The following is a 26,180-nucleotide window of genomic DNA, read 5'->3' on the forward strand; positions in this document are numbered from 1 at the left end:
GACAAAAAACACGCAAAAGGTAGTTTTAGAAAGTCTTAACCCTGGTCGGAGTATTCTAACAGTTTGCTTGTCGATAAAAGTCCAAAATGCATGTAAAAATATGTTCTTAAAAGTACCAGCGGACATGGTCCGGACATGATGAACATGGTTAAAAAAAAAAGAGCAAAAAAGCTTTTGGGATAAATTTTATTATTAGATGCATGCTTTTGTTGCTTTATTGCTTTTGCACAGCAACACTATTCTAATTAAGAAAATTCTTGTCTTTGAACATTATAAAATTGTGCCATGAAAATTATTGATTTTTAAAATACTTTTATTAATGTAAAATATTTATTTATTATGAAATTGTGAAACTAAACAATGATGCCTGGATCAGACTACAGGATTTTAGCCCTGATATTGGCCTGATTTGCTATCGTGGCCAACTTTCCAAGATCAGGCCTGACATATTTTGTCAGGAACGACAAAACCCATTTTATCCATCCATCCATCCATTTACTTCCACTTATCCGAGGTGTGGTCGTGGGGGCAGCAGCTGAAGCATGAAAGCCCAGACTTCCCTCTCCACACCCACTGCGTTCAGCTCTTCCGGGGGAATCCTGAGGCGTTCCAAGGCCAGCCGGGAGACATAGTCTCTCCAGCGTGTCCTGGGTCGCCCCAGGGGCCTCCTCCCAGTGGGATGTGCCCGGAACACCTCACCAGGGAGGCATTCGGGGGGCATCCTAACCAGACGCCCAAGCCAGCCCATCTGGATCCTCTCTATGGAGAGGAGCAGCCGCTCGACTCTGAGCCCCTCCCGGGTGACCAAGCTTCTGACCCTATCTCTAAGGCAGAGGAAACTCACTTCGGCCGCTTGTATCCGCGATCTTGTTCCTTTCGGTCACGACCCACAGCTCGTGACCATAGGTGATGGTCGGAACATAGATCACCCGGTAAATTGAGAGCTCCTTCTTTACCATGACACACCAATGCAGAGTCCGCATCACGGCAGACGCTGCACCCATCCGCCTGTCGATCTCCCGTTCCATTTTTCTCTCACTCGTGAACAAAACTCAGAGATACTTGAACTCCTCCACTTGGGGCAGGATCTCTTCTTCAACCCGGAGAGGGCACGCTTCCAACTGAGGACCATGGTCTCAGATTTCGAGGTGGTGATTTTCATTCCAGCCGCTTCACACTTGGCTATGAACCTCTCCAGTGAGAGCTGAAGATCACGGCTTGATACAGCCATCAGAACCACATCACAGGCAAAAAGCAGAGACCTAATAATGGCGTTGCCAAACCGGACCCCCTTAACACCTTGACTGTACCTAGAAATTCTGTCCATGAAGGTAATGAACAGAATCAGCGATAAAGGGCAGCCTTGGCAGAGTCAACCCTCACTGGAAACGTATTCGACTTACTGCCAGCAATGGGGACACCGGTCATACAGGGACCGAACTGTATTCTCACCTGGTCAGCTGTCACTGTCATATGAGGGCATGTTAATCCACAGCAGGAGTCATCGCTGTCCTTTCGGGGGGAGGTGGTTACTGTGGAGACTGAGCAGGTATCAATGTAAATTTGGGAAGGAACAGCAAGGGGTAAACAACTGCATCTGTTGAAAACAAAGTTCTTTGACCTCCTTGGCCTCCCTCGTGTTCCGGCCCCACGGAAAGGTGTTTCAGTGTATCTGCAAAGGTTTTTATCGTTTCAATGTTTCATCCACACAGAGCCAGAATTTGGGAGCCTGAAAACAATAAATTTTTAAACTGGATCCCACTATGAATGGATATCAAAGCGCTGCTGTTGCGCTTCCGTGTGTACAACACATCTGCGTCTCTCTTGAGACAGTGACGTTTGTGACTGTTCTCACATGACTGTGCACGACATTTACAATGGTCGATTGCCGATCCGGGTGTTCTTTACCTTGGCTGTGATCTGGGCTTTTGTTCTGAAGCAAAGTTCTTCTTCGTCATCAGATCACACAAATGTCGCCCTCATTGTTATGTGTGTTTAGATCGAATGGGCCTCTTATTCTCTGTTTTTGATGACTTCCTGTGGCAGCGTTACAGCCTCACTTCAGGCCTGGCATACTGTATATACTATAGTCTTTCAGCTTTTGAAAACAAATAAGAAAAAATTACCTCCATTTCCATTTGGACAAGGTGTAGTGTAGTGATTTACTCTCCTGATTTCCTTGCGAGCGGTGTGGGTTCAGTTTCCACTCAATGATGGTGAGAATGTGAGTGTGACTGGTTGTCTGTCTCTTTTATGTGCTTGACCGTTAACCAGTCCAGGATGTCATCTGCCTTTCACTCGTCCCTTAGTCAGCTGAGAAAGGCTCCAGCTCCCCACGACCCTGAACAGGATAAAGAGTACAGAACATGGATGAATGGATATTTATTTTTTGCACAGCCGTTATCCATCGACATACAGTAACTATATCTTCAGATTCGGTATTATTATTGCAGAGTTGAATCATTAAGGGGCACATGGTGCTGATGGAATTTATATTTCATACAAAGCAATGATTAAATTTTTTTATTAATTTGTATACAGTGGATCCCCGGTATTGGCAGGGGATAGGAACTGAGTCCGATCAAGAATAGTGAATTCCGGCAAATAATTGAAACTATGATCCCCAAATACTTACAAACATATTCAAACATTGCTGTACCCTTAAAAATACAGTACTGTAAACATCTTACAGCTAACCACCCAAAGAATGTACAGTACCTGACCTGTACATACACATCAACAATACTGATGGTGGTGATGGTGAAGAGGAGGAGGAGGAGGATGAAGAAGATAAAGAATTACTGTAGCGGTGCAGTTTGGTATAAATTAACAAACATTTGACTGCACAGCAAAGCACAGGAGTTGCATCGATGACGCCGACACTCATGGGCCGGCCTGTACTGGTAGAAAGGTCCACTGCTTCGTAGCCCACTGGGCTCAGCGCTTCTGTATTTACTGACCCAAATTTTCTGGACCCACACATGCAGTCAGAAAAGAACCAAACAATGAGAAAGATTGCTCTACTTTACTTTTCCATGTGTGTTGCCTAATTACAAAAACGCACCACAATGGAAGTACCATGGCGCCAGTGAGGTGACGCTGGGCCTTTAAGAAGTGTTTTGACCGGGCACGTGCGCTCCTTATATGGGATCGAGGCAGCCTGTGTTGACCGCTAGTTACCTCTGCTGCTGTTCGTTTCTGCTCCGCATCGAGCAGCGGTATAAAAACCGACTGGGGGGGCGGTGGAGGGGGGGGGATGAACTACTGTTTGCATTGACTCAGACACACAGATGCAAGCTCCGCTAGGAAAGAGGAGTACCGTTTTTGTTGTAGTTTTGTTCATTTTTAATTGCCTCGGACCAGTCATTCTGTTGATGAAAAGGGATAAAGAGAGAGGATAAAGGTCGGTGACATTGATGTTGTCCTTTTCTCTTATGTACCCGCACTTGCAGTGATACAATTGACATAGTTTGTAATCTGGACGTCATTTTGTTTATTTTTGTTAATTTCTTTTTTTTTTTTTTTTTTTTTTTTTTTTAGTTGAAGACAATCAAGTTTTGTTTTTATCTTGTGTTACCGGGTAGTAATTGTCGCTAAACTTGCTTTTACCATCGAACTAATTTAGACGAATGCCATTATGCATGTTTAATGAAGTCATATAGTTTTCTTGTCATTTGTTTTTAACGAGGGTGTAGTCAAAATATGTTGGTATTTTCTTTGTCAGTGGTCATTGTTGTCTCATATTGTGATGTCAGTATCCTCCATGGCCGTCTGCTCCGAGTTGTCTTATTGTCAAGGTAGAGCTTAATCGGGCATGAACAGTTCCGGTAAATTACTTTCAAAATAAATCACGGCTCGTTGGCTGTTCTCGACGCGACATTAATCATGGATTGATAACTGCGATGGTTCATTGTTCGTCATCGTGTACGTTTTCAGATGGTAATTCCTTTCCGTTGGCTTGAATATCTTCAGCAATTGACACCTTGGCGTGTAAACATAGCGATGCCGAATGTCCGATAGTGACCTCACTTCAAAGCAGCAATTAACTGGCTTAAGTGACTCTGATGAGGTTGTACGTTGTTTCATTGTTTCATTCAAAGCAATTGTTATATTTTGTTTAACCGTCCTGCTGGAATAACTTGAACGCATCTCCTTTTGTCATTGTTTTATTGTATTCATATTTGTATTATTTTGTGTCAATATTACTATTGTTGTTTTGCTATAGTTGCATTTATATATTATTGTTCTTGTTTTTATTGTGTCCGAATTGTGATCAATGTTGAGGTGAATATTTCGTCGGGATAAACTTGGTTATTATTCTAATCGTGTTTTAAATGTGCTGTCCAAAAGGAGGAACAGTTCATGCGAAAAATGTGACCTGAGCTGAAATTGATGGTAAACAAGTCTAAAATGGACCATATTTGGGTTTACCACTAAGGGCGCTGTAGCCCTGCACCATTCCGCCTGAAGGCTTCTTCAGGAAAAACAAATCTTCCTAAATACCTAAATAAAAAGACGTTTAACAAGTGAGTTATTTAGGTTTCTGTATGAATTTAAATTGTTAATTAAAATTAGAAGCTCATTAATGCACCGTTAAAATGAACATGACTTCATGTTTTTTGTTTGGTTCACCACATAAACAAACATACGTTGTACAAAAACACACACAAAAAAAAACCTAATGAAAACAATGGGTAATAAAGAGCAAACAAATGAATGAATATGTTCCAGCGTGGTAATGGTGTAAATACAAAGTTACAGGGCACACCATTAAGTAGCACCTGTAAACTCAATTGAAATCCAATTAAAGAGCTGTATCTAGAACGTAGCTTTTATAAGTAGAACTAGTGCTAAACTGACATTGTCAGTGAGGTCTTCATTGTGGTTGTAGTTTGCAGTACTTTAGCACTGCACGAGACATGCAGTGTTTTCTTTCTCACGTGATCAGCCTTTTTATTTATTTTAAATGTAGTGTAAAGAGTGTGTTTTTCACCAAGTGTGCTGAACATTCAGTGGTGCCACTGTGGTTAAATAAATGTGTCATGAGCTTTTCCATTAAATTGAATGACTCAGAGAAAATGGATGTTAAATTGCCTGTGTGCACAGGTCATTGTGTTATTTGTCCATCCCAATGTTGCTGTTGGTTTTTATTGCAACATTTTAAGCATTCCAGCAAATTTACTTTATACATGCAACTGTGGGGAAAGTGTGTTATAAGTATCTTTGTTAAATGATTTTGAATCCACTTTGGATTCATGACAAAAACAAGTAAAGCTATAAACCCTTTAATTAGTTTCAGTGGATATGGACAGAGTACTAAAATTGCGTTTGTGTTGCAATCTTATAATTCCAACAAAAATAGATTAATGATCTAACTAGACCTTTTTTTTTTTAAATCCAGCCTTGAAGCAAATGTTGAACTAAGTATTTTCTTCCCACTATATTTGCGCATCCTTTTGCCCTTGATTTTGTGTTGCTGTTGGCCTACCTACTCCGTCCCATCCAATCGGCGTTATCTTAGCAAGTGGCGTGACCCTTCAGCAGTATTGATGTGAACAACCTTTACATGGTTTTCCAGGAAAAAGGTATTTGCATACAAAATACATTGTGTATGTTGGTCTTCTTTGGATAGAAACATCTTTTAAGTCCTTGCAAAGTGAACAAACAGCTGTCCCACAGATTTGACACACCGCAGAGAAGTGTTGTTAACAAGTCTGCCAGATTGGACTGAATTTAAAAAATAAAAATAAAAAATAGCCAAGTATATGAAAATGGTGAACAATTGAGACATTCTCTCAGCTTTCAGACGCTGTTGGCATGTCTGCAGAATGCGCTGAAAACACGCCCCGCTCTACTGCCACCTGTCACGCAAACATCTTCGTACGTCAAGCATATGCCTACATATATCCCTAAATGTATGAACTGTGAAAATACATTACGTCTGTTCAAAGCCTCTGGTGCCTGGAATGTATCCTATTGAGTTGTCGCGGGGCTTTTCCATGCCGCGTTGACTAGCTAGCTGACGGGATAACAGGCTTCCGAATGTCGGTGTTGTCCAGTACGTCGCTGCCGTCGTGTGCCCACGGTATGTCGGTCCACATAACAGAGACATTTAAAGGAAAGTTAACCATTTATTAAACACAGCGATACACATTGTTCAGTCTATGCAAGAAGCATTTTTTTCGGGTTGTAGGTATAGATAGCGAGCTCGCTTCACACTGTAGTGGTAGAAGTGGACCTTGTAATAAAAACGAAGTAAAGTAGCAATTATATGGATATGATGGAATGTAGGTGCTCAACACTTATATAGTGTTTTTTAGCCCCGTCTCAAAAATCCAGACAACTGAAACGGTGAAAATAGAGTTTAATGCTATAGCTCCACAATTCAGAACTACACTATTCTTTGTCTTTTCACGTTTGCAGCAATTATCTTCAAAAGTACATCATGTAATTAGAAACAAATCTCTCAATTCAATTCACTTTACAGGGTCTATAAGTATGTTCGTAAAATAAATCCACTGATGATGAAATCGTCGGCCTGGTTTGATGAAGTGAAATAATTGATGTTCCACATTTACATCATGATAGGAGTCTTCTGACATGTAGCTGATAATGAGGTGAAAATAGACCCATGAAGACTTGGAGACCACTTTCACAATTTTTTGAACTTTGAACAGTTTTTGGACTGTTGGGTAGACATTATGTGGGCTTGAAAGATCTGCAGTGGCTTGTTGCTTCCCTCACTCATTCGCCGCCTCCCCTGTGGTTTATATGCAATTCTTTATGCTTGCTGCTGTAAAACCTCATAGGTGAATCAATTTTTTTTATTCCTTTTTGTCATAATAGCTGTTTTGTTTTATCCCCCCCCCCCCATATTCTAGCTGTTTTTGTTTTGTTTTATTCTGCTTTGAAATTGACTTAGCCTTTCTGAATTCCTGAATAGGTATATATAACAGTATTCCACTGAGTATGCTCTTGTCCTAGCTGTTGTCAGTGAAGTAGCCGATAACAGTCTGCTTGTTTTTTTTTTTTTTTTTTGTGTGTGTCGATTTGCAGTGAGGAGCAGGAGCGTGCTCAGTGAGGTCGAGAAGAAAGCGTGATGGCGGTCTTCACTCAACTGGGTTTACTGCTTTGGAAGAACTTCACCTACCGAAGAAGACAGACTGTAAGTATGAGTGTCATAGTCAGTAAGGAGTTTATTTTGGCAACAATGATCAGTTTTCTTACATTCAATTATATACATATCCCATCGTAGCGTTTTTACTCCTGTCTGAATCTCTCTCAGTCTACCGCACGCAATGGCAGGTCAAGTGGCAGTATGACTTTATTTTTATTGTCTTATTAATGTCATTGTGCATCGAATTTTGTATTATCATATTTGATTTTTACCACGCTTTATGGTTTTTACCGCCTGTTTTATTTTCAAGGGTAGTTTTAGAATATCTTGGTTCCTTTTGTGGGTTAGGATTGATGTCAGTCCACTGTTGGCCACAGGCTCCGAAAAGGATTACTGATGACATTTCCGTCGAACAATGCGTTGACACAAGTGCACTTCAGCTCCATTATCCAGTTACCGTCTCGAGCAGTCTGTCGGCCACTCACTCGAAGTTATCTCAATCGCATTCAGCAGTGGGTCGAAACACAGAGCTGACTTCTGTTTTAACTAAGGGCTTCATTTGCATACAATAGTCCTTTATACCCCCGTCAAGAAGCAAGCTTTCCCCGAAGTGACGGCAGTTCCTGCTACATTTTCAGTCCAGTGATTTCCAACAAAGAGATACAGTGCACTCTCATAGAGAATGTCTTTATTCTTGATCTCTCCCAGCGCTTTTGGTGACTGTCTGCCAGACTTAGCAGCCATATGGAACAGATGGGCAGAAAACCCAGTCTTCTAAACCCGGCAGACTTGTCTCTGTCTCCACCTATTAACCTATATACTTTACTACTCGGTATTACTGGTAACATACCCTTCCTCCTAGCTAGATACATACAGTATAATGTACTTGTTTTTATGTCTGCTGCACTAAGATGAAGATCTAAGTTGAGCAAAAGAGTTACCAGGCACAGAGGACTAATGTGAAATTGATGTCTCCTGAGCGGTTGTGGTTGATTGTTTTGTCTCATCCCTTCTTTTTCATGCTTCTTTTCTCAGATTCAGCTGCTGATTGAGATTATCTGGCCCCTCTTCATCTTCTTCATCCTCATCTCAGTTCGAATACACTATCCACCGTATGAGCAACATGAATGTAAGCTGTCCTACCAATACGAGAATGAACAATCGTTCTCTTTAATCATGAAACATATGTAATAATAGTATACACTCCAAAAAGTAAAATGTTTTACACATAGCCAGCCTCAAGTTTCTTAGTAAAATCAATATGAGTAGTCCTAAGCATGTTAGGGTCTTTTGGATTTGTCAATATTTGCTTGCACCATTGGGCCATATAATTGGCTCTTCAGGGAAATGCAATCATTATATTGCATCAGCACTTGCAGCAAAGGCCACGTCCCAAATACTTTCTGAAAGCATTTTATTGGATTTTTAATGTACAGTAATGATATCTATACCCTCATATTGGATCAATGGAAATGATACCTTGACTCAAAGTCAATGGAGACCAATGAAAGGTACAAGTTCACAAATGTATCGACTTAACCTCAGTGCTTATCAGTTTAGGAGTAAATTATCCAGTAAATTACACAGTAGCAATAAAGTTAGTGATAGGACTCTATTATAGTAAAGTCAAGGCCATAAGTGTGGTAAAAAAGCCTCAAATCTGGACAGTTGCATATGACAGCTGAAAGTATTTGATCCGCACTCTTTACTTTTAATTGATAACTGTTTTTATGTTTTATGGAAGGATTTTATTAGTCCTATTGTAATTGTATGTATCTGTAAAGTACTTTGAATTACCCTGTACACAAATTGTGCTCTGAAAATAAAGTTACCTTGCCTAGGGCTTTCGTGATTGAAGGATTTAGTTTTTTTGTTTGTCCACTGAGATGCAATTATTTACATCTTCCTTGTCTTCTGGATTGTGTAGCGAATGTCGACCCCCCCCCCCCCAAAAAAATAATGCCATGTTCTGCATAACTTCACAGGTCATTTCCCAAACAAGGCCATGCCTTCAGCAGGCACTCTGCCCTGGGTACAAGGAATCATTTGCAACGCCAACAACCCCTGCTTCCGAAACCCAACCCCTGGAGAGAGTCCAGGGGTTGTAGGCAACTTCAACGATTCTATGTGAGTGATGAAAATGACCTTCTTCCACATTGATACAGTAGCTCAACGATTGTCTTTTCTATAATATTAATCAGCAGCTTCATGAGATCCAATCCAAGAGCGGTCAGTGAGCTGTTAATTTAACAATGGTTATTATTGTTGTTGTACTGTCATTTGCAGTAGTGTGGAACTGCACTGCAACATGCTGGAGCTGGTTGCAATGTTGTTGGTTGGCAAAATGTTTTTATATAGCACTTGCATTGGAGGTCATTCAATTGTTGTGGACTACAAAGTGTCTCGATTTTGTCTCACCGGGATTGTGTATTTCCCTCGTCCATTTTCAGAATCTCTCGACTATTTATTGATGCCAAGAAGGTCCTGCTGTACACCCAGAACGATAAGAGCTACGAGGGCTACCAAGGGCTGCTGAGGGCCCTCCATAAGATGCAGAAGAACACTGCCCGTAAGTAACTTTACGGTCACACATATTTCATTTTGTGAGACCGTTTCAGTTTCATGCCCAGTTTGAATCTTTAAAATATTCCACAATGACATAAGGCATCTTTACTGAGATATCTACATTATTGAAAACACATTTATTTACTTGATATATATATATATAATATGCAGCCATTTGAAAGGGTTCTTATTTCAAATAAAAACCCATTGTGATACTGTAGTTTTTGAATGAATCATGGCGAATCAGTGGATTAACAAAATGGGTGTTGCAAAATGAAGTGAGTTGTAAAGGTTGGCAACAAAGTTGAGCTCTTCTGAGCGCCTTTCTTATCAACGTCCGACAGCCTGCCCCCCCACACACACACACACATTTCCTCAAGGCCACTGGGTGTTGCCTACGGTATTGGAGTATGGAGGAAATGGCAATAAGGCTTGCATATGGACCACCCTGACAATTATTATGTAATCAAGACACAAATCTGCACCTTGTCCCAACTTGAATGTTGACACTTCCTACTCTGAGGCAGTAGATCTCAATTGTAAGCATAGTTTTTTTTCCATTTGGATTTTTAGAGGAACATTTTGAAAGACCGTGATAGGAAAAGATCCGCAGCCATAGCCATGACCTTGGCTGCTGAGAAAGGTTGCGTTTCTCAGATAACGTCTTGTTGTTGGCTTTACAGAGCAGACTTGGTGCAGACATTTTAAAATAAGAGAGAGTCCCGTTTCGACTCTGCAGTAATATAAAACACTTTTTAAAAAAAATTGACCCAGAAGGGATTCACTAAACCCTTACTTCTTTGGAGCCCACACACACATCTATCCATCCATTTTCTATATTGCTTTTCCTCCCTAGGGTTGCAGATGAATGGGGTGCATACACTCAGGACTGGTCACCAGTTAATCACATGACACATATGGACAGTCCATTCAATCTCACTCCCATCTATGGACAATTCAATCTTCAGTTTATCTCACATGCATGTTTTGAGAATGTGGGAGGAAACATGGACAGAACACGTTAACTCCCCACAGAAGGAGGGACTGAGTCAGCATTCAAAACTACAACATCCCGACTGTGAGGCAGACGTGCTAACCACTACTATGCCATGCTGCCCAGCATGAAGACAACCAAGACAAAATAACAACTAAGAGTCTGTTCCATTTTACCACTCAATCCCCATGTGATCAGTTCAGTTACTTTCCATCAATAAATGTGCCTGTGCAAGGTTTCACATGAGACCCCGATGTGGAGCAGATCTATTGTAGCTAAGCAAAACAACAAGGGTTTTTGTTGTTTGCAAACCATCTGTTCTTTTTGTCCAGAGGTAGAAAACATTATTATGCAACAGCTCTGCAAGGCATTGCATACACATTAGTTAGAAAATCATAATTACAAAGAATTGTAAATATTGTTTGACCATCTCTTGTGTAATGTGGGATTGTCAGTTATTGTTTTCCAGTCCATTTTGTTAACAGATGCACATTAGATACTGCATGACTTCATCTGTGGAGATTTGAAAGCCTTAGATCATCTGAGCACTAATCAATTTCCAAATGCACAGCGTGTGGCGCGCTCACACCCATGTGACGGAATGCATTGCTTTGGAAAAGGGAAATGTTTTATGTGCGAAAACACTAACACTACTCTACTGCGTGGTGACACCATCAGAATAAGAGGACGGATCAAAGGAGTCAAACTGCTCACGTGTACGTGAACAATTGAGAAAACAAAGGGGCACTGGGAATGGTCATATTTTGCATAGAATGGCTCTTGGTAGAGGTAAACATTCCACCCATCTAAACAATCTTAATTTGTCAACCATCATAGATTCACCTACATATTCCTTCCTTTTTTTCAATCATGGTGATATTTAATGAGAAATAAAGGAAATTTTATCCTGGCCCACAACAAAAATGAATGCCTTGTTGCTTCCTTCATGGCCCACAAGTTTTTCTCCTTATCTTGATCCAGACAGATGAACACAACCAGATTTGCCCTGAAATATTTTGTCTAAATGCGGTTTGTGCTTTAGAAATTTAGATTTGCGGTAAATATGTACAAAGCTGCTACACATACAGAACAGGCCAGACTGGCATTTAAACGCACAGTTTCCTTTTTTTTTTGCAGGATCACAACACCAAAGGCAGATTCCATCCATAAAATTGTGGAGTTTATTTCAGTGCTGTGTAACAATTCTGTTTTGTTAAGCGCATTGGTGGTTCACAATGATGGCAGCCTGTTTATGGACAGTTTGGTTAACAGTTTAACGACTGTTTGGCTTTTCAACAATAAAAGGCTCCAGCAGTCTTGTTCAGTCAGCTTGGTTTGTATTTACCCACGTCCAGCACAACAAACACAAACAAGAAACTGGCGTTGGGCTTCAAAAATAAAACTCTCTGATCCTGATAACTCTGGGAATTTCAATCACTTTGACACAGTAAATGAAGACACACACACACCTGGAATGAACTCATACATCTGTGTTGACTATACAACCACCCATTTTAATGAGCTTGTAGAATCTAGTCCACTGTGTCCTCTTGCCCTTTGTATGTCCTGTAATGGGGCCTTTCTTTCCTACTGGGACACTGATTAGAGCCTATTAGCACTCCATGGAAGTTCACCTCAGAGAATTAAGCCAACTCAAAGACACAAGGGTAGAATTTAACACTCACACTGTGCTCATGCAGCCGTAGAACCATACAGTTCCTCACTTCCTCTCTGGGATGTTCACTTTGGCTGCAGTTTGTGCATTGTTTTATGTGTGCGTGCCTCAGAGAGGAAGGAAGCATTTGGCAGGATGTAGGGGAAAGTGGAACGGCCGCAAGTAACCTTAAGTGATTGCAGGTCTAAGACCAAACCATTTAGAGAAGTTGTTTGACATCCTTGGAATTCAGCAAAGTCACAGAAAGTTCTCGGAGCAGTTTGTGTTCCAGTTTCTGATCTTATTCACCACTAAATACACTACCCCCACCAAGGTTATATTTTGCTTTTGACATGGAAAAAAATTATTACCTCTGTGATTTGAAGTTTCATGTGAATCTAAGCCAGATTCGGGATTTAGCTGAATTGAATCTAATTTCCACCAAATGTTTTGGTCATCCATTATGTCCAGTGGCTACATTCCAGATAAATTCCTCCCTTACCAGAATATTAAATACTCAAAAACTAGTCATCATAACACAATGATTCAGAATTGTAGAAGTGGTTTAATGGCTGGAAAATTCTGTTATACCTCTGTCTAAGTCATTCACTGCTTGATTTTGTTGTCGGAACAAGTCTTCACTTTCCCATCTTACATATATTTCTAAGCATTTAACAATGTGGAATAAAAGATAGTGTTTGTGTATTAAAAGTTGTTAATCAGGGAGGTTCAGGACTGACACTTGTGTTTTTTTTTTTTTTGTTCTTCTAGGTTTCAAACTGAAGGACTTTTTAAGGGACAACGAAACCCTCTCCCACTTCTTGCATCACAACGCCTCACTTCCTCGCCACGCGTTAAAGCAGATAGTGGAGGCTAATGTCAATCTGGAAAAGGTAGAATATTATTGTGTTTATTATTTCTAAACTTTAAAACGCGGCACCAAACGGGGGCAATTTGTTACTGTGTTTATGTTTCAAATCTAAACGAGATGTACAGCATGTCGAGTGCTTTTCACATGGGAGATCATCATAAATCCCCAGCCTCAGTGCTTGTGCACAAATCCATTGACCTTGACTCAGTGGAGACTGTTAAGCCCTTAATACTAGAACAAAAACCAAAAAAAAAACCATTCTGGGTGGGCTTATATGGGTCCAGACACTGTGGACACAAAGTGATACCCTCTGCACTGGATTTTCCTCCATTTTAATCAAGATCTAAATTACAATTGGATCTAATATTTTTCTTCTTCCTTACCACTGTACAACTATCTGCCTCTTAATTTCCTTATCATGTCTTCTCATTGGGATATTATCACAGGCTTAACATGAAGAAAGACACAGCCACACACACCTCCTCTCCCATTCATATCATTCATGTATTTGTCCAACTATCACCAACTTACATGAATGCATTTAGCAATGCACTGACACATCAGCAACAGCTGCCGGGAAATCACATCATAGCAAAGGGCAGGAATCACATGGCTGCTCCTTTTCACTCACCCTTCCCCCGTCACTCCTCACGTATAGACACAGTGCTGCGATGTGTATCACTCCACCCACCGCCGCTACCCAAATGTCTATTGATCAGTGAGGATGAGCTTCCAGTAACCTGGCAAGGCCATTACTCAATATTCAAGAAGAATCCTCATTTTTTTTAATTTACAGTTCATGCAAATTCCCACTAATTCTCCAAACATTTGTGCAAATCCAGATGACTCGTCACCAGTGCTGATAATTAATGTTCGTGTTTGGAGTATGTATAACGTGATAAATATGATGGCATAACACAAGCAGGTCAATAACAACTGGGGGACAAGTCTCTGTTTGTGGTATATACAGATGCATAACACACAACAAAAATTAACACTTAGTCTGATAATGGGTAGATAATGGGTCTCGTCTGTCCTGGAAGAATTAATTACCTCTACTTACATGGTCCCAAAATGGTATTGTTACATTTTTTTCTCTTGTGTTTGCTAACAATAGTCTGATTCCATGTTGATATGTACAACCGCAATTCCAATGAAGTTGGGATGTTGTGTTAAACAGAAATAAAAACGGAATACAATGATTTGCAAATCATGTTTGACCTATATTTAATTGAATACACTACAAAGACAAGATATTTAATGTTCAAACTGATCAACTTGATTGTTTTTAGCAAATAATCATTAACTTAGAATTTTATGGCTGCAACACGTTCCCAAAAAGCTGGGACAGGTGGCAAAAAAGACTGAGAAAGTTGAGGAAAGCTCGTCAAACACCTGTTGGGAACATCCCACAGGTGAACAGGCTAATTGGGAACAGGTGGGTGCCATGATTGGGTATAAAAGGAGCTTCCCTGAATTGCTCAGTCATTCACAAGCAAAGATGGGGCGAGGTTCACCTCTTTGTGAACAAGTGCGTGAGAAAATAATCAAACAGTTTAAGGACAATGTTCCTCAATGTACAATTGCAAGGAATTTAGGTATTTCATCTACGGTCCATAATATCATCAAAAGCTTCAGAGAATCTGGAGAAATCACTGCATGTAAGCGGCAAAGCCGAAAACCAACATTGAATGCCCATGACCTTTGATCCCTCGGGCGGCACTGCATCAAAAACCGACATCAATGTGTAAAGGATATCACCACATGGGCTCAGGGACACTTCAGAAAACCAATGTCAGTAAATACAGTTCGACGCTACATCCGTAAGTGCAACTTGAAACTCTCCTATGCAAAGCAAAAGCCATTTATCAACAACACCCACAAACGCTGCCGGCTTCTCTGGGCCCGAGCTCATCTAAGATGGACCGATGCAAAGTGGAAAAGTTTTCTGTGGTCCGACGAGTCCACATTTCAAATTGTTTTTGGAAATTGTGGACGTCGTGTCCTCCGGGCCAAAGAGGAAAAGAACCATCCGGACTGTTATGGACGCAAAGTTCAAAAGCCAGCATTTGTGATGGTATGGGGCTGTGTTAGTGCCAATGGCATGGGTAACTTACATATCTGTGAAGGCACCATTAACGCTGAAAGGTACATACAGGTTTTAGAGAAACATATGCTGCCATTCATGGATGCCCCTGCTTATTTCAGCAAGACTATGCCCAACCACATTCTGCACGTGTTACAACAACGTGGCTTCGTAGTAAAAGAGTGCGGGTACTAGACTGGCCTGCCTGCAGTCCAGACCTGTCTCCCATCGAAAATGTGTGGTGCATTATGAAGCGTAAAATACGACAACGGAGACCCCGGACTGTTGAACAGCTGAAGCTGTACATCAAGCAAGAATGGGAAAGAATTCCACCTACAAAGCTTCAACAATTAGGGTCCTCAGTTCCCAAATGTTTATTGAATGTTGTAAAAAGGTGATGTAACACAGTGTTAAACATGATCCTGTCCCAGCCTTTTTGGAATGTGTTGCAGCCATACAATTCTAAGTTAATGATTATTTGCTAAAAACAATAATGTTTATCAGTTTGAACATGAAATATCTTGTCTTTGTAGTGTATTCAATTAAATATAGGTCGAACATGATTTGCAAATCATTGTATTCTGTTTTTATTTATGTTTAACACAATGTCCCAACTTCATCGGCATTGGGGTTGTAACTACATCTCTGTAAAATGAAAAATACTGCATGTCTAGGTATTGGCAAGTGTTAAGACCCTTAGTTAGATATAGTGTATTAGCTGATTGGTCGTGGAAAGAAAATACAATTACATTTTGAAAAATAATTGAAAAATGTAAGTAAATACTGAGTCATTGTCTCCTTTCACCTTCCTCTGTCCAGGTTCTGACGAAAGGATTTGGCTTTCATCTCAGAGACCTGTGTAACATAACGCCTCTGGAGGAGTTTGTGCATATTGCTGATCGCAATGTTTCCCGTCTGACGCAAGAAATCATCTGCAAGTCCTCCAGGGACTGGCTGAACAAGGCCCAGAGTCATTTCCTCTCCAACTTGGACTTCCTCAAGCCAATTCGGGTAAGTGTGTTTATCAATTGTTTTTTATTTCAAGCCAAATCTGTTCTATCTATCAAACAGTCTAAACTTGCACTAAAGTGTGGTGTTAGCCCCCATATCTTCTGGCTTCAACACATCTGCTCCCTTTCACGGCCAGTGTCACCTCTCCCCTACATGTTTTCCCAATAAAGCTGCCCCCTTTCCCTCCATACCCATGACAGCCAAGTGAGTCACGCGGGCGTTGGATGAGCAGAGGTGAACAAAACATTGTGTACTGCTGAAAGAGGGTTCTGATGTTTTGTGACAAAATCTTACGAAGTAACAGAGACGGTGAATGTTCTCAAACAACAGGGACAAGATGAAAGCTCAGGAATCCTGGAAATCATTTGCTTGAAACACATTACTTTTGATGAGTGTTTTACAAGATTTTGATGGATAGAATAGAATAGAAAGTCTTCATTGTCATTCCATGATGTTGATACAAGAAATACAAATATAATGAGACCAAATTATACAGTGCATCTTAAAAAGAATGGTCTTCTCTTGTATAAGTCCAACAACATCATTGTGAAAGTATCTTAGACATTTTAAGCATTCCTCTCCTCTTCCAAATTTGTTTCACAACACCTGTGCTTAATTTTGTGTGAGACATTTTAGCAACTGACTGCTGAGTGTGACATACAAGAACAGACGCGCTTGCAGCAGTATGACAGGCGGGAACGTGCGAGGCCAAAGCCACATTGACCTGTTGTTCTTTCACAGCTTCCCTCTCTCCTTCCCCTTTAAAAAAAAAAAATATATATATCTTATTTTTTCCTCCCAAACAATGTAAATGGTTTCTCCCTGTTATTTCACAAAAGAAAAGGTGGAGAGCTACAATCCGTTTAATTAATTAAAGAACTACTGACATAAACTTGGTTTAATATTAGAGGGGACAACTTTGACTATGACGTACAATATATATATATATATATTTTTTTTTTTAAATGACCCTCCCAACTTTGATTTAAAAAAAATATAATATTTTAAAACATAATAAATAAAATTGTAGCACCCCCCGCATGAAAATGTATTTGCAATATGTCAATCACCTGCCAAAGACATGATGCAGACTTGTAGAATGATTTTGATGTGAACTTAGTGCTTTATATTACTTATATGATAAAAGAAAAAACAGAGTTGAAAAGTGTACGTTTTTAGTGACTTAAAATGTGTTTTGTATGTGTAAAAAAAGGACAAACTTTATACAAAAATACAAATATTGTTTTAAATCCTCGTGTTATCTTTTATTTTGTAAACTTCAACTAAGAATATTGTTGTATTTATTATATTTATGTTCTCTTTACAGAAGGATGTAAAGTCTGATCCCAAAGTTGTTCAGGAAGTCTCAGCTGCCACCGACTACCTTCTGGAGAGCCTGGGAGAGCTGGCCGTGGAGGTACTTGAACTACACTTGTAGGAAATGCATACATACAACAGCATTGACACGTGAGAAGTATTTGTTTACAAACGGTCAGTCTTTGATAGCGTGCGCTCTCACAGTGACTGACTTTCAGGAATCAGCATTTCACCTCATGCTTGCGCGCACGCCAACTATTCACAAATCTGTAACCTTCTCGCATCATAATTGGGATCTGCTTCTGCTATAATATATACATGCGTCCAGACTTGGTTTACACTTTGAGAATGTATTTCTCAACATTAAGCTACCCTATTTTAATAAGGTAAAACTTTAATCCCCAGTCATCACATTCTAGAGGAACATTAACACGAAAGGTAAAGAAAACAAATTTACATTGGCCCATTTTTATAATACTCGAAAAACCTCCTCTTCGGCCTCCGCTCTGCTTCGCTGACAAAGCACCGTGGCACAGCTGTGCGTTTGTTTTTCCTGTCTAATCAGCAGTAAGAACAACAAACTGTTTTCTTCTCACACTGACCATTTCAACCTTCAGCATTTTTTTATTTTTTTTTTATCCTTATACCTCCACATTCCTCTTTGCTTGACATTGAGGTGAACTAAAATGATGGGCAAACTGTTGATGTAAGGGAAAGGGTCAAAAGAACTTAAAAACACAGTCTTGCGTACCTTTCATCCAGTTTGGCCATTTTGAGGGGGTTCAAAAAGTGTTGAGTTGAAACAGAAATGAAAGAGCATTTGTGTTTTGTAAGAGGGTTTGAAGCTGATTATGTGGGTAAGGGTTAGCTAATTGGCACGCAAGACTTGTGTAATGGAGCAATGCCCTCATGGAACCTTTTCTTTATTTTGCACCTGATGCTTATCAAGCCCAAAAGAAGTACGACCACACCAAAAATATTGATAAAATGTCTTTTCATGAATGAAACTTCATTCACTTATCACCAAACCATGTCGAACATAAAATATTTGTGACATTCATATGTAAACATGATTCTGAATACTGAATAGTCCTCACTGAAGCATTCTCAGAATATTTAGTTTATCAAGAGAAAATAACTTGGATATAGTTAGAGGACCATTGGAATGGAATAAAATGATATGCGCCATAAAATTCCTCTCCATATTCTACACTCCAGTGCACATAAAGACAAAAAAAAACATTCACACTTATGGACAATTTAGTCTTCACTTAACATTACATTCATGTTTTTGGAATCAGGGAGGAAGCCAAAGTACCCGGGGGAAAGCCACCCAAGCAGTCTTGACATTTGAACCCAGAATCTCACAACTGTGAGGCAAAATTGTGAACCACTCATACACCATACTGCCACAGCGAAAACATTCACAGAGGTGCCAAAGGTTCCTATACTCTCTAAGAAAAGGTATAGATATTGAAAAAAGAGAGATACTGGTAAAAGTACTGATTCAACTTCTGTATTTAAGTAAATGTTTTGTTTTTTAAGTACAGCTTCAGTACAAAGTATTTTTTTTTACTATCAGTTATATACGGAACCTGTTTTGGTAATTTAACTAACTTAATTAGTATTTTTACACCTCTTTTTGTCATTTCATGTTCATGCCAGCTATGAACCGTTTTCTGCGTTTTTGACCTTGACATTCATTGAAGGAGAGTATCGGCGCTTGTTGTTTTGCCGCCTTCACGGCAGCATATTTGCAACAGCCCCGTTTTTGTTGAGCCGAGAATTTCGGTGTTATTGGACCGTCTCCGATGGTACGGCTGTGAGGAATGGCGACCGCGAGGAGCGGCGTCAACGTGGGGCTGAGTGCGTCCTGAAGGAGATGTGAAATGGGATGAGAGTCAGCGCGTGAGCAAAGTGAAGCGACTCAATGGGAATGGAGAACTGAAACAATCTTTCTGTATGTGTTACTTGCCAACGGTCAGTCGGCTTTTATAAAACTATAGTGGCTTGTTTACTTTCAAACTCAGCTTGTAGCAAACGTGATGCTGTGATCACATCATCTATGGATGTAGATGCCAGTTTTTTCCTTGGTGCCTGTCACAGCTCGGATGATTCCCTGTTCAATCACATCCTGCAGGTAGGAGAATCCACCCCAGATGTACCGCAAGTCCTCAAAAGGGTCTGCCCTCAAACTGGTCAAAGGAGGCTTCAGTCTTTTACTCCTCTCTCCTTTACTAACAGCTAAGCTTCAATCAATGAGCAACAAGAGGGACTAAAACACTGCACCTCCTATATGTGAAGGAGATGGATTCATTTTATACTATTGAACCATACGCTCCTTTTTTAAATTGATGATTATGTGTACCTATAGTATAATTGAGCTTTATAGGTAACCTGACAAAATTTCTTTCAAAATGTGTTGCAGTATTTGGTTATTTCTTAATGTGCTGGGTAATTGGAAATAGCAGTTACTGTGATTCTGACTTGATGAAAATGAACTTGGGTAACCTCAGACAGACTGCTTAGAGGAGGTTACTGTGGGACATAACGGGCTGCTGAGCTGTGTGTGCGTGTGACTCGCCTGGTCAGTCATGCTGACATGGCCATGGTTCCTCTAGGAAAATGACATTTATTCAGTCTTATAAAAAGTTTGTCTAAATTACTGCCTATGGAGACCATTCCACATTTTAGCCCATTAATCTACTGGGTCTCTGTGTGGCATAGATGACACACTCGATGGCCTGCATCCACAATCTACTCAACACAGACGCCTACACAAACACACAGATATGCATCCGAGAAAACATATTGCGCACACGTACAGCTTTTTGCACGCAACTCTTAAAAACAGAGTGGCTGAAAATAAAGACCAAAAGTAACTACATTCGGAACAAACTGCTTCTCTGTGTTTCACATATGTGAACATACGATACACTTTTTAGATTTTTTATTTATTTATTTTTTTATGATAAATGCTGCTCATGTTGTGTACAAACATAGCCAAGACGGAAAAATAAGTACATGCAGTGAATTAAATGACTGTAGTGAGCATAAGCGATTTTGAAAATGGATGGATGTAGTTTGAATAATGCAGACAAGAAAGAGGGGGAATTTTTTTTTTTTTTCCTGAAACCACCATGCATGTCAGAACAGTGTTTGTGTGTACATGAGCGTGTGCGTGCGTGCTAAATGGCATTTGTCAGTTTAATAGCAGAGTACTTGTGGAGCCTGCAGACGTTTGCCTATTATGAGAATGACCGATAGTAACCTCTCTTTGTTCTCGCGCCTCCTGCGTGCGTCTTCCCTCTTTGTTCATTCCTATGTCCTACTTCTCCGGTGGTTTGCTTTTTTTCCCCTTGTATATTTGCTCTGGTTTTTTTCTGGTAGCTCTAACCTGTTTCGTTTCCAGAGCGAAGGTTTTATATCATGAACTCAGGTGACCTCTAATTCACACTTGCAGACACAAAAGCTTCACCCTCTTTCCGCATCTTCCTTTGTTACGCAAAAAAACGACACCCCCATCCCTTCATTCCTTCCCTATCACGAGTTGACTTAATGCAGAACTTGTGGTGACTCGTTTCTCAACTTGTAACAACTCCAATGTGTGTCTAGTTACCTCATAAAATACTACCCGAAGGATATTAAGACGAATGTGACATTTGTATGTGACTTGGTGTGTCATTTATTTTCAACGTTTTCAACAAAGTATAGAACAGCAAAATCACAATAAATAGGAAGCATGGCAAAAAACAACAGCAGCAACAAAACAAAACCCACCAATAGTAAAGCATGTTAATGTACAGATGATACATTATTTCATATCCACTTATATGATTCTATGAGTGCAATTATACCTGGCAAGTCAACAGGTATTATTATTAACATTAACAGTGTGAGCGGACACAAGCCATTCAAGCATTATCAATAGTATGCAAGTGTTGCACTAACCTACGCATGTTATCAGGGCTCACACACACTACAGAACAGCAGATAAGACTGGAGAATGATCACCGTCTGTCTGACTCCTAAGTGTCTCCACCCCGCAGAGTGCCTGTCTGGAATACCGTTCATGGTAGCGTCAGTTACCATCAGTAACTTCAAACCAGGGACTGACAGACGCTCAGTCATACCAGCCTGTGTTGTGACACTTGATAGTGTGCACATGTGTTTACAGATGTGATTTTCATGGTGTTGCCGCGGCTGAGAAACCACAAGCACGAAGCTGATTTTCAGACAGACCTCTGGTGACTTTGTTTTGTTCTCGGAAGGTGATTTGACACAGTGAACATGAGATTCTGTTGATAGGAAAGTATGCCTTTAATTTGGATGATCAAATATTTACACTTTTGCTCTGTGCCTGCAGGGTCATTTTGACACCATTGAACAGTCGATTGTTTTGCTGTTAATACAAAGGGGACTATCGTTTATCATCTTTCATCATCTTGTTCCCGAAAAGATATTATACTTTTGTATGTTCATATATTTCCCCAGTGACCTTTTCTTGAGTTGAATATTTGTGCACATATTACAATATACACCGTACGAGTGTGTGTAGCCTCTTTGTATTACCTAACTCATCAACATTTGTACACTATATGAAGAGAGGTTTTTGCGCTCGTGACCATTGCGCAAGGAGTTGATCCCTAACCTGAAGGAGGGCTTAATGGCTCAGAGTCTCTGGTCTAGTTCTTCCCAAAGGTGTTAAATGGGGGTCAAGGTCAGGGCTCATAAGTTCTTTCACACCAAACTCATCCAAGCATGGGCTTGTTGTTTATGCTAACATCGTGTCTCTCCTTCCAGCTTGCCAGCATGAAGAGTTGGAAAGATCTGCGAAAGGAGATCCTTTATCTCACTGCAAATGCCACGGGCTCTCCGAATCAGATGTACCAGGCTGTGTCACGTATTGTCTGTGGCCACCCAGAAGGAGGCGGCCTCAAAATCAAGTCTCTCAATTGGTACGAGGATAACAACTACAAAGCACTATTTGGAAACCATGGCAACGGCAGCGACAGCGAGCCCCTCTCTACCTATGACAACACATCCAGTAGGTGTTGAAGGTTGCTCTTATTAAAAAGCTCTTTGAGATGAGGGTCATTCGTTGTAAATGCTTTTGTTGCTTGTTTGTCAAGCTCCTTATTGCAACACCATGATGCGGAGACTGGAGTCGAGCCCCATTTCCAGGATGATCTGGAGAGCGCTGAAACCTCTGCTGGTGGGAAAGATCCTGTACACCCCAGATACTCCGGCCACACAGAGGATAATCCACGAGGTAAAAGAGACACTTACCTTAGTTGAAATTCATCCTTACCGAATGGTGGCTAATGTGTGGGATTGTCCGTTCCAGGTAAACAAGACCTTCCAGGAGCTCGGCCTGTTGAGGGACCTTGGTGGGATGTGGGACGAGGTGAAGCCCAAAGTGTGGAACTTCATGGAGAACAGTGAAGAAATGGACTTGGTCAGGGTGAGTGGGTTCCACTGACAGAACACACATTCAGTATATATTATTCCTCTTCACTTGGGATAGTGATCGGTGTCATTAGGTACTTGCATGAACTCAATATCAAAAACCCCTGCAGGCATCATTCTCCATCCTGCTTTGCTATGAACTCATTATGCGACTGTATTATATAAACAAACCCCCCCCCCCACCAAGTTTATTCTCGGGCTGTGTGGTGAAAAGAAGGTAGATAAACGGAACACTAGTCTGGTTTGCTTTCTGGGTCAATATGAGAGACAAACATCAGAGACTACTGCACAGAGATCTAATTTCTCAACTGATTTCAGACTTTGCTTTCTCACTAATCATTCCCAAAGCATAGCCATTGTAAATCTAGTACACTAACTAGTCAACTTGATTTGCAATGACCCTTACATAGGATTAAAGGTAGATTAATGGGTAAAGAAATGCAGATGGTCAACCAGAAATTACAATATCTTTAGAAGCTTTTTTTAATTGAAAATCTTTCAGATGGCATAGTGAGACAAAATGGTTGGTCTTGGCTTCTTCAAGATTACACCTTCAGCAACGCCACCTAGGGCTCAACATTTAAACGACATTTAAAAAAAAAAAAAAAAAAGAACTTTAAAAAGTGCACAAAAAGATTTCTTCATTCCAATTATGCATTCAAATGTATATTAGAGTTATAGATTATAAAATGGGTAAACCTTATATGAACTAATTTAAACAGTTTTATTATCCCTTATGATAATGTGTAATTATATAATTATATTCGATAGTTATATAGATTGGTAGTAGTCTTCTATTTATATTTTAATAATAACAGATTTTCAAGTGAATTACATGGTCTCAAGCCTATGTAGAATGCAAAATGGTCAAAAGTCAGCCGTAAGGCATGCAGAATGTTTGTTGTTGTTGAACTTCCAAATGGAATGAAGGTTGATAAAAAGACATTATTTTATTTTTTTAGTCAGTCTATGTTTGAAACAATCTATATTCTGGTTTTCTGCAGACGCTGCTCCAAAATAACGCCAGTGCCACTTTCTTGAACACCCAACTCAGTGGGACTGAGTGGCAAGTGTCCGATGTGTCGCACTTCCTTTCCAAATCTTCAGCTGAGCCAAGAGCAGCAGGATCAGCATACACCTGGAGGGATGTCTTCAATGAAACTGACCAGGCCATACAGACCATCACCCGCTTCATGGAGGTCAGTATGATTAAAACATGGATGTAAAAATACACATTTTCTATACAATATAATTCTAAGAGTTATCATTTAACTAGCTCAGTCTGCAAATATGCACAGTGATTACTACAGACTGTAGCTAGCCAAAGCACAGATGAAGCATTTTTTCTTGACTTTACAAATGAACTGTTATATACTATCTTACATTTAGGTCAGTATCCAAGGAGGAACTCAATACGGGAACAGACTGACTCCTAATTGGCTATTTAGGTCATCTCGTTAACATTGTTTTGAAGCTCTTGGTGTGAATCGAATCATGACCGTGCAGAGTGGGTCACTGTCTCAGTCTATGATCAGTGGGTCAGCATGCCGAGCCTTATCTTAAGATCCACCACATAATATTCTCGACAAACATGAAGCAGTGTTCTTTCCCACCTGAAAGGGCCTTATGGGTTTCTTATTTATCTTCGTCAGGGGTGAAATTATTCCTGTAGTTCAGCGGTTAATGTGAGCTAATAGCCGTGTGACTCTTCCTCTCAATAGTAGCGCTAAGATTACAGCACATATAGTAAAATCATGATGAGCGTTTGGTCACCTTAGATTCGTGATACAGATATCTAATGTCGAATGGGCAGCGTGGACAAATCCACATCTTTTCCACGTGTGGGAAATGGCATTGAATCATTATGGATCTGTATCTGAAAAGCCTAACACAATGTCAAGCACAACTGTAAACAATATTCCGACCTACTGACCCACTAGGTGGGATCCACCTCGTAAGGAGCTCAAATAATGGATGCTTGCGCTCTTTCCTAACAAAAACTATGACAAGGCCAAACAGTTTATGGGGGGTAAAAAATAATAATGTTTGTCATGCCCGGAGTGGTCATGCCGCCTTTTCATCAGGTTTTGGACTCACTGGCTTCTCAAACACATGGTGCAAGTCAGTTTAAATCAGTTAAGAGTCTCAAGACTTGTCCATGTGTGTTTAGCAAACCTTTATGACCAGGTAGCGTCACAATTATAATGTTATTCAGAAGTGGGTTCTTGTGGGTCTTATTTATTTCCTCTGAAAATACGACTCACTTGCCATAACCCACCCTTCCCTCTTTCCCAATCAGTGTGTGAACCTGGACAAACTGGAGCCAGTAGCAAACGAAGAGCGCATGGTCAACAAATCTATGGATCTCCTTGACAACCAGAAGTTCTGGGCAGGGATTGTGTTCCCTGACATCACCCATAGCAACAGCTCTGACTTGCCTCCCAACGTCAATTACAAAATCCGCATGGACATTGATAATGTTGAGAGGACCAACAAGATCAAGGATGGGTACGAGAGACCCGTCTTATCATGTTTGAAGTGCTGCTGAACTATTCTTCAGTAACAAGTGCTCATGCTATTCACGATATTAAAGAGCTTATTGAATTTTGCCTTTTGCAGCTACTGGGACCCCGGTCCCAGGGCAGACCCTTTTGAGGACTTGCGGTACATCTGGGGCGGATTCTCCTACCTGCAGGATGTGATTGAACAGGGAATCATCCGAGCTGTGACAGGCACCAAGGAAAAAACTGGCATCTACATTCAGCAGATGCCTTACCCCTGCTACGTAGACGACATGTACGTGACGCCACAATGTAAAAACAATTATGCAGAAGTCTGATTTATTAAGTTTCGCTTCTCACTTCCTTTAGTTTCTTGCGGGTGATGAGTCGATCAATGCCTCTTTTCATGACGTTGGCATGGATGTACTCGGTGGCCATCATCATCAAGGGAGTGGTCTACGAGAAGGAGGCCCGGCTGAAGGAGACCATGAGGATCATGGGACTGAACAACGGCATCTTGTGGCTCAGCTGGTTCATCAGCAGTTTGATTCCATTGCTGATCAGCGCCAGCTTATTGGTCATGTTGTTGAAGGTT

The 26,180-nt window shown here is 40.5% G+C and overlaps 1 protein-coding gene across 1 annotated transcript in view; it reads left to right on the plus strand.

Annotated features, from left to right (window-relative positions):
• The first annotated feature begins 3,238 nt into the window (after nt 1-3,238).
• Nucleotides 3,239-26,180, plus strand: part of LOC133476235 (phospholipid-transporting ATPase ABCA1-like) — a 38,412-nt gene continuing 15,470 nt past the window's right edge. Inside the window, exons 1-15 of the mRNA XM_061769349.1 lie at nt 3,239-3,403; nt 7,057-7,165; nt 8,153-8,246; nt 9,103-9,244; nt 9,568-9,686; nt 13,102-13,223; nt 16,107-16,298; nt 17,626-17,715; nt 22,419-22,662; nt 22,748-22,887; nt 22,963-23,079; nt 24,089-24,283; nt 25,384-25,592; nt 25,704-25,880; nt 25,955-26,177. Coding sequence (XP_061625333.1) covers nt 7,100-7,165; nt 8,153-8,246; nt 9,103-9,244; nt 9,568-9,686; nt 13,102-13,223; nt 16,107-16,298; nt 17,626-17,715; nt 22,419-22,662; nt 22,748-22,887; nt 22,963-23,079; nt 24,089-24,283; nt 25,384-25,592; nt 25,704-25,880; nt 25,955-26,177 — 2,130 coding nt within the window. The 5' untranslated portion in view covers nt 3,239-3,403; nt 7,057-7,099. The remainder of the gene's footprint in view (nt 3,404-7,056; nt 7,166-8,152; nt 8,247-9,102; nt 9,245-9,567; nt 9,687-13,101; nt 13,224-16,106; nt 16,299-17,625; nt 17,716-22,418; nt 22,663-22,747; nt 22,888-22,962; nt 23,080-24,088; nt 24,284-25,383; nt 25,593-25,703; nt 25,881-25,954; nt 26,178-26,180) is intronic.

This window comes from Phyllopteryx taeniolatus, chromosome 4, assembly GCF_024500385.1.
Source record: "Phyllopteryx taeniolatus isolate TA_2022b chromosome 4, UOR_Ptae_1.2, whole genome shotgun sequence".
NCBI classification, from domain to species: Eukaryota; Metazoa; Chordata; class Actinopteri; order Syngnathiformes; family Syngnathidae; genus Phyllopteryx; species Phyllopteryx taeniolatus.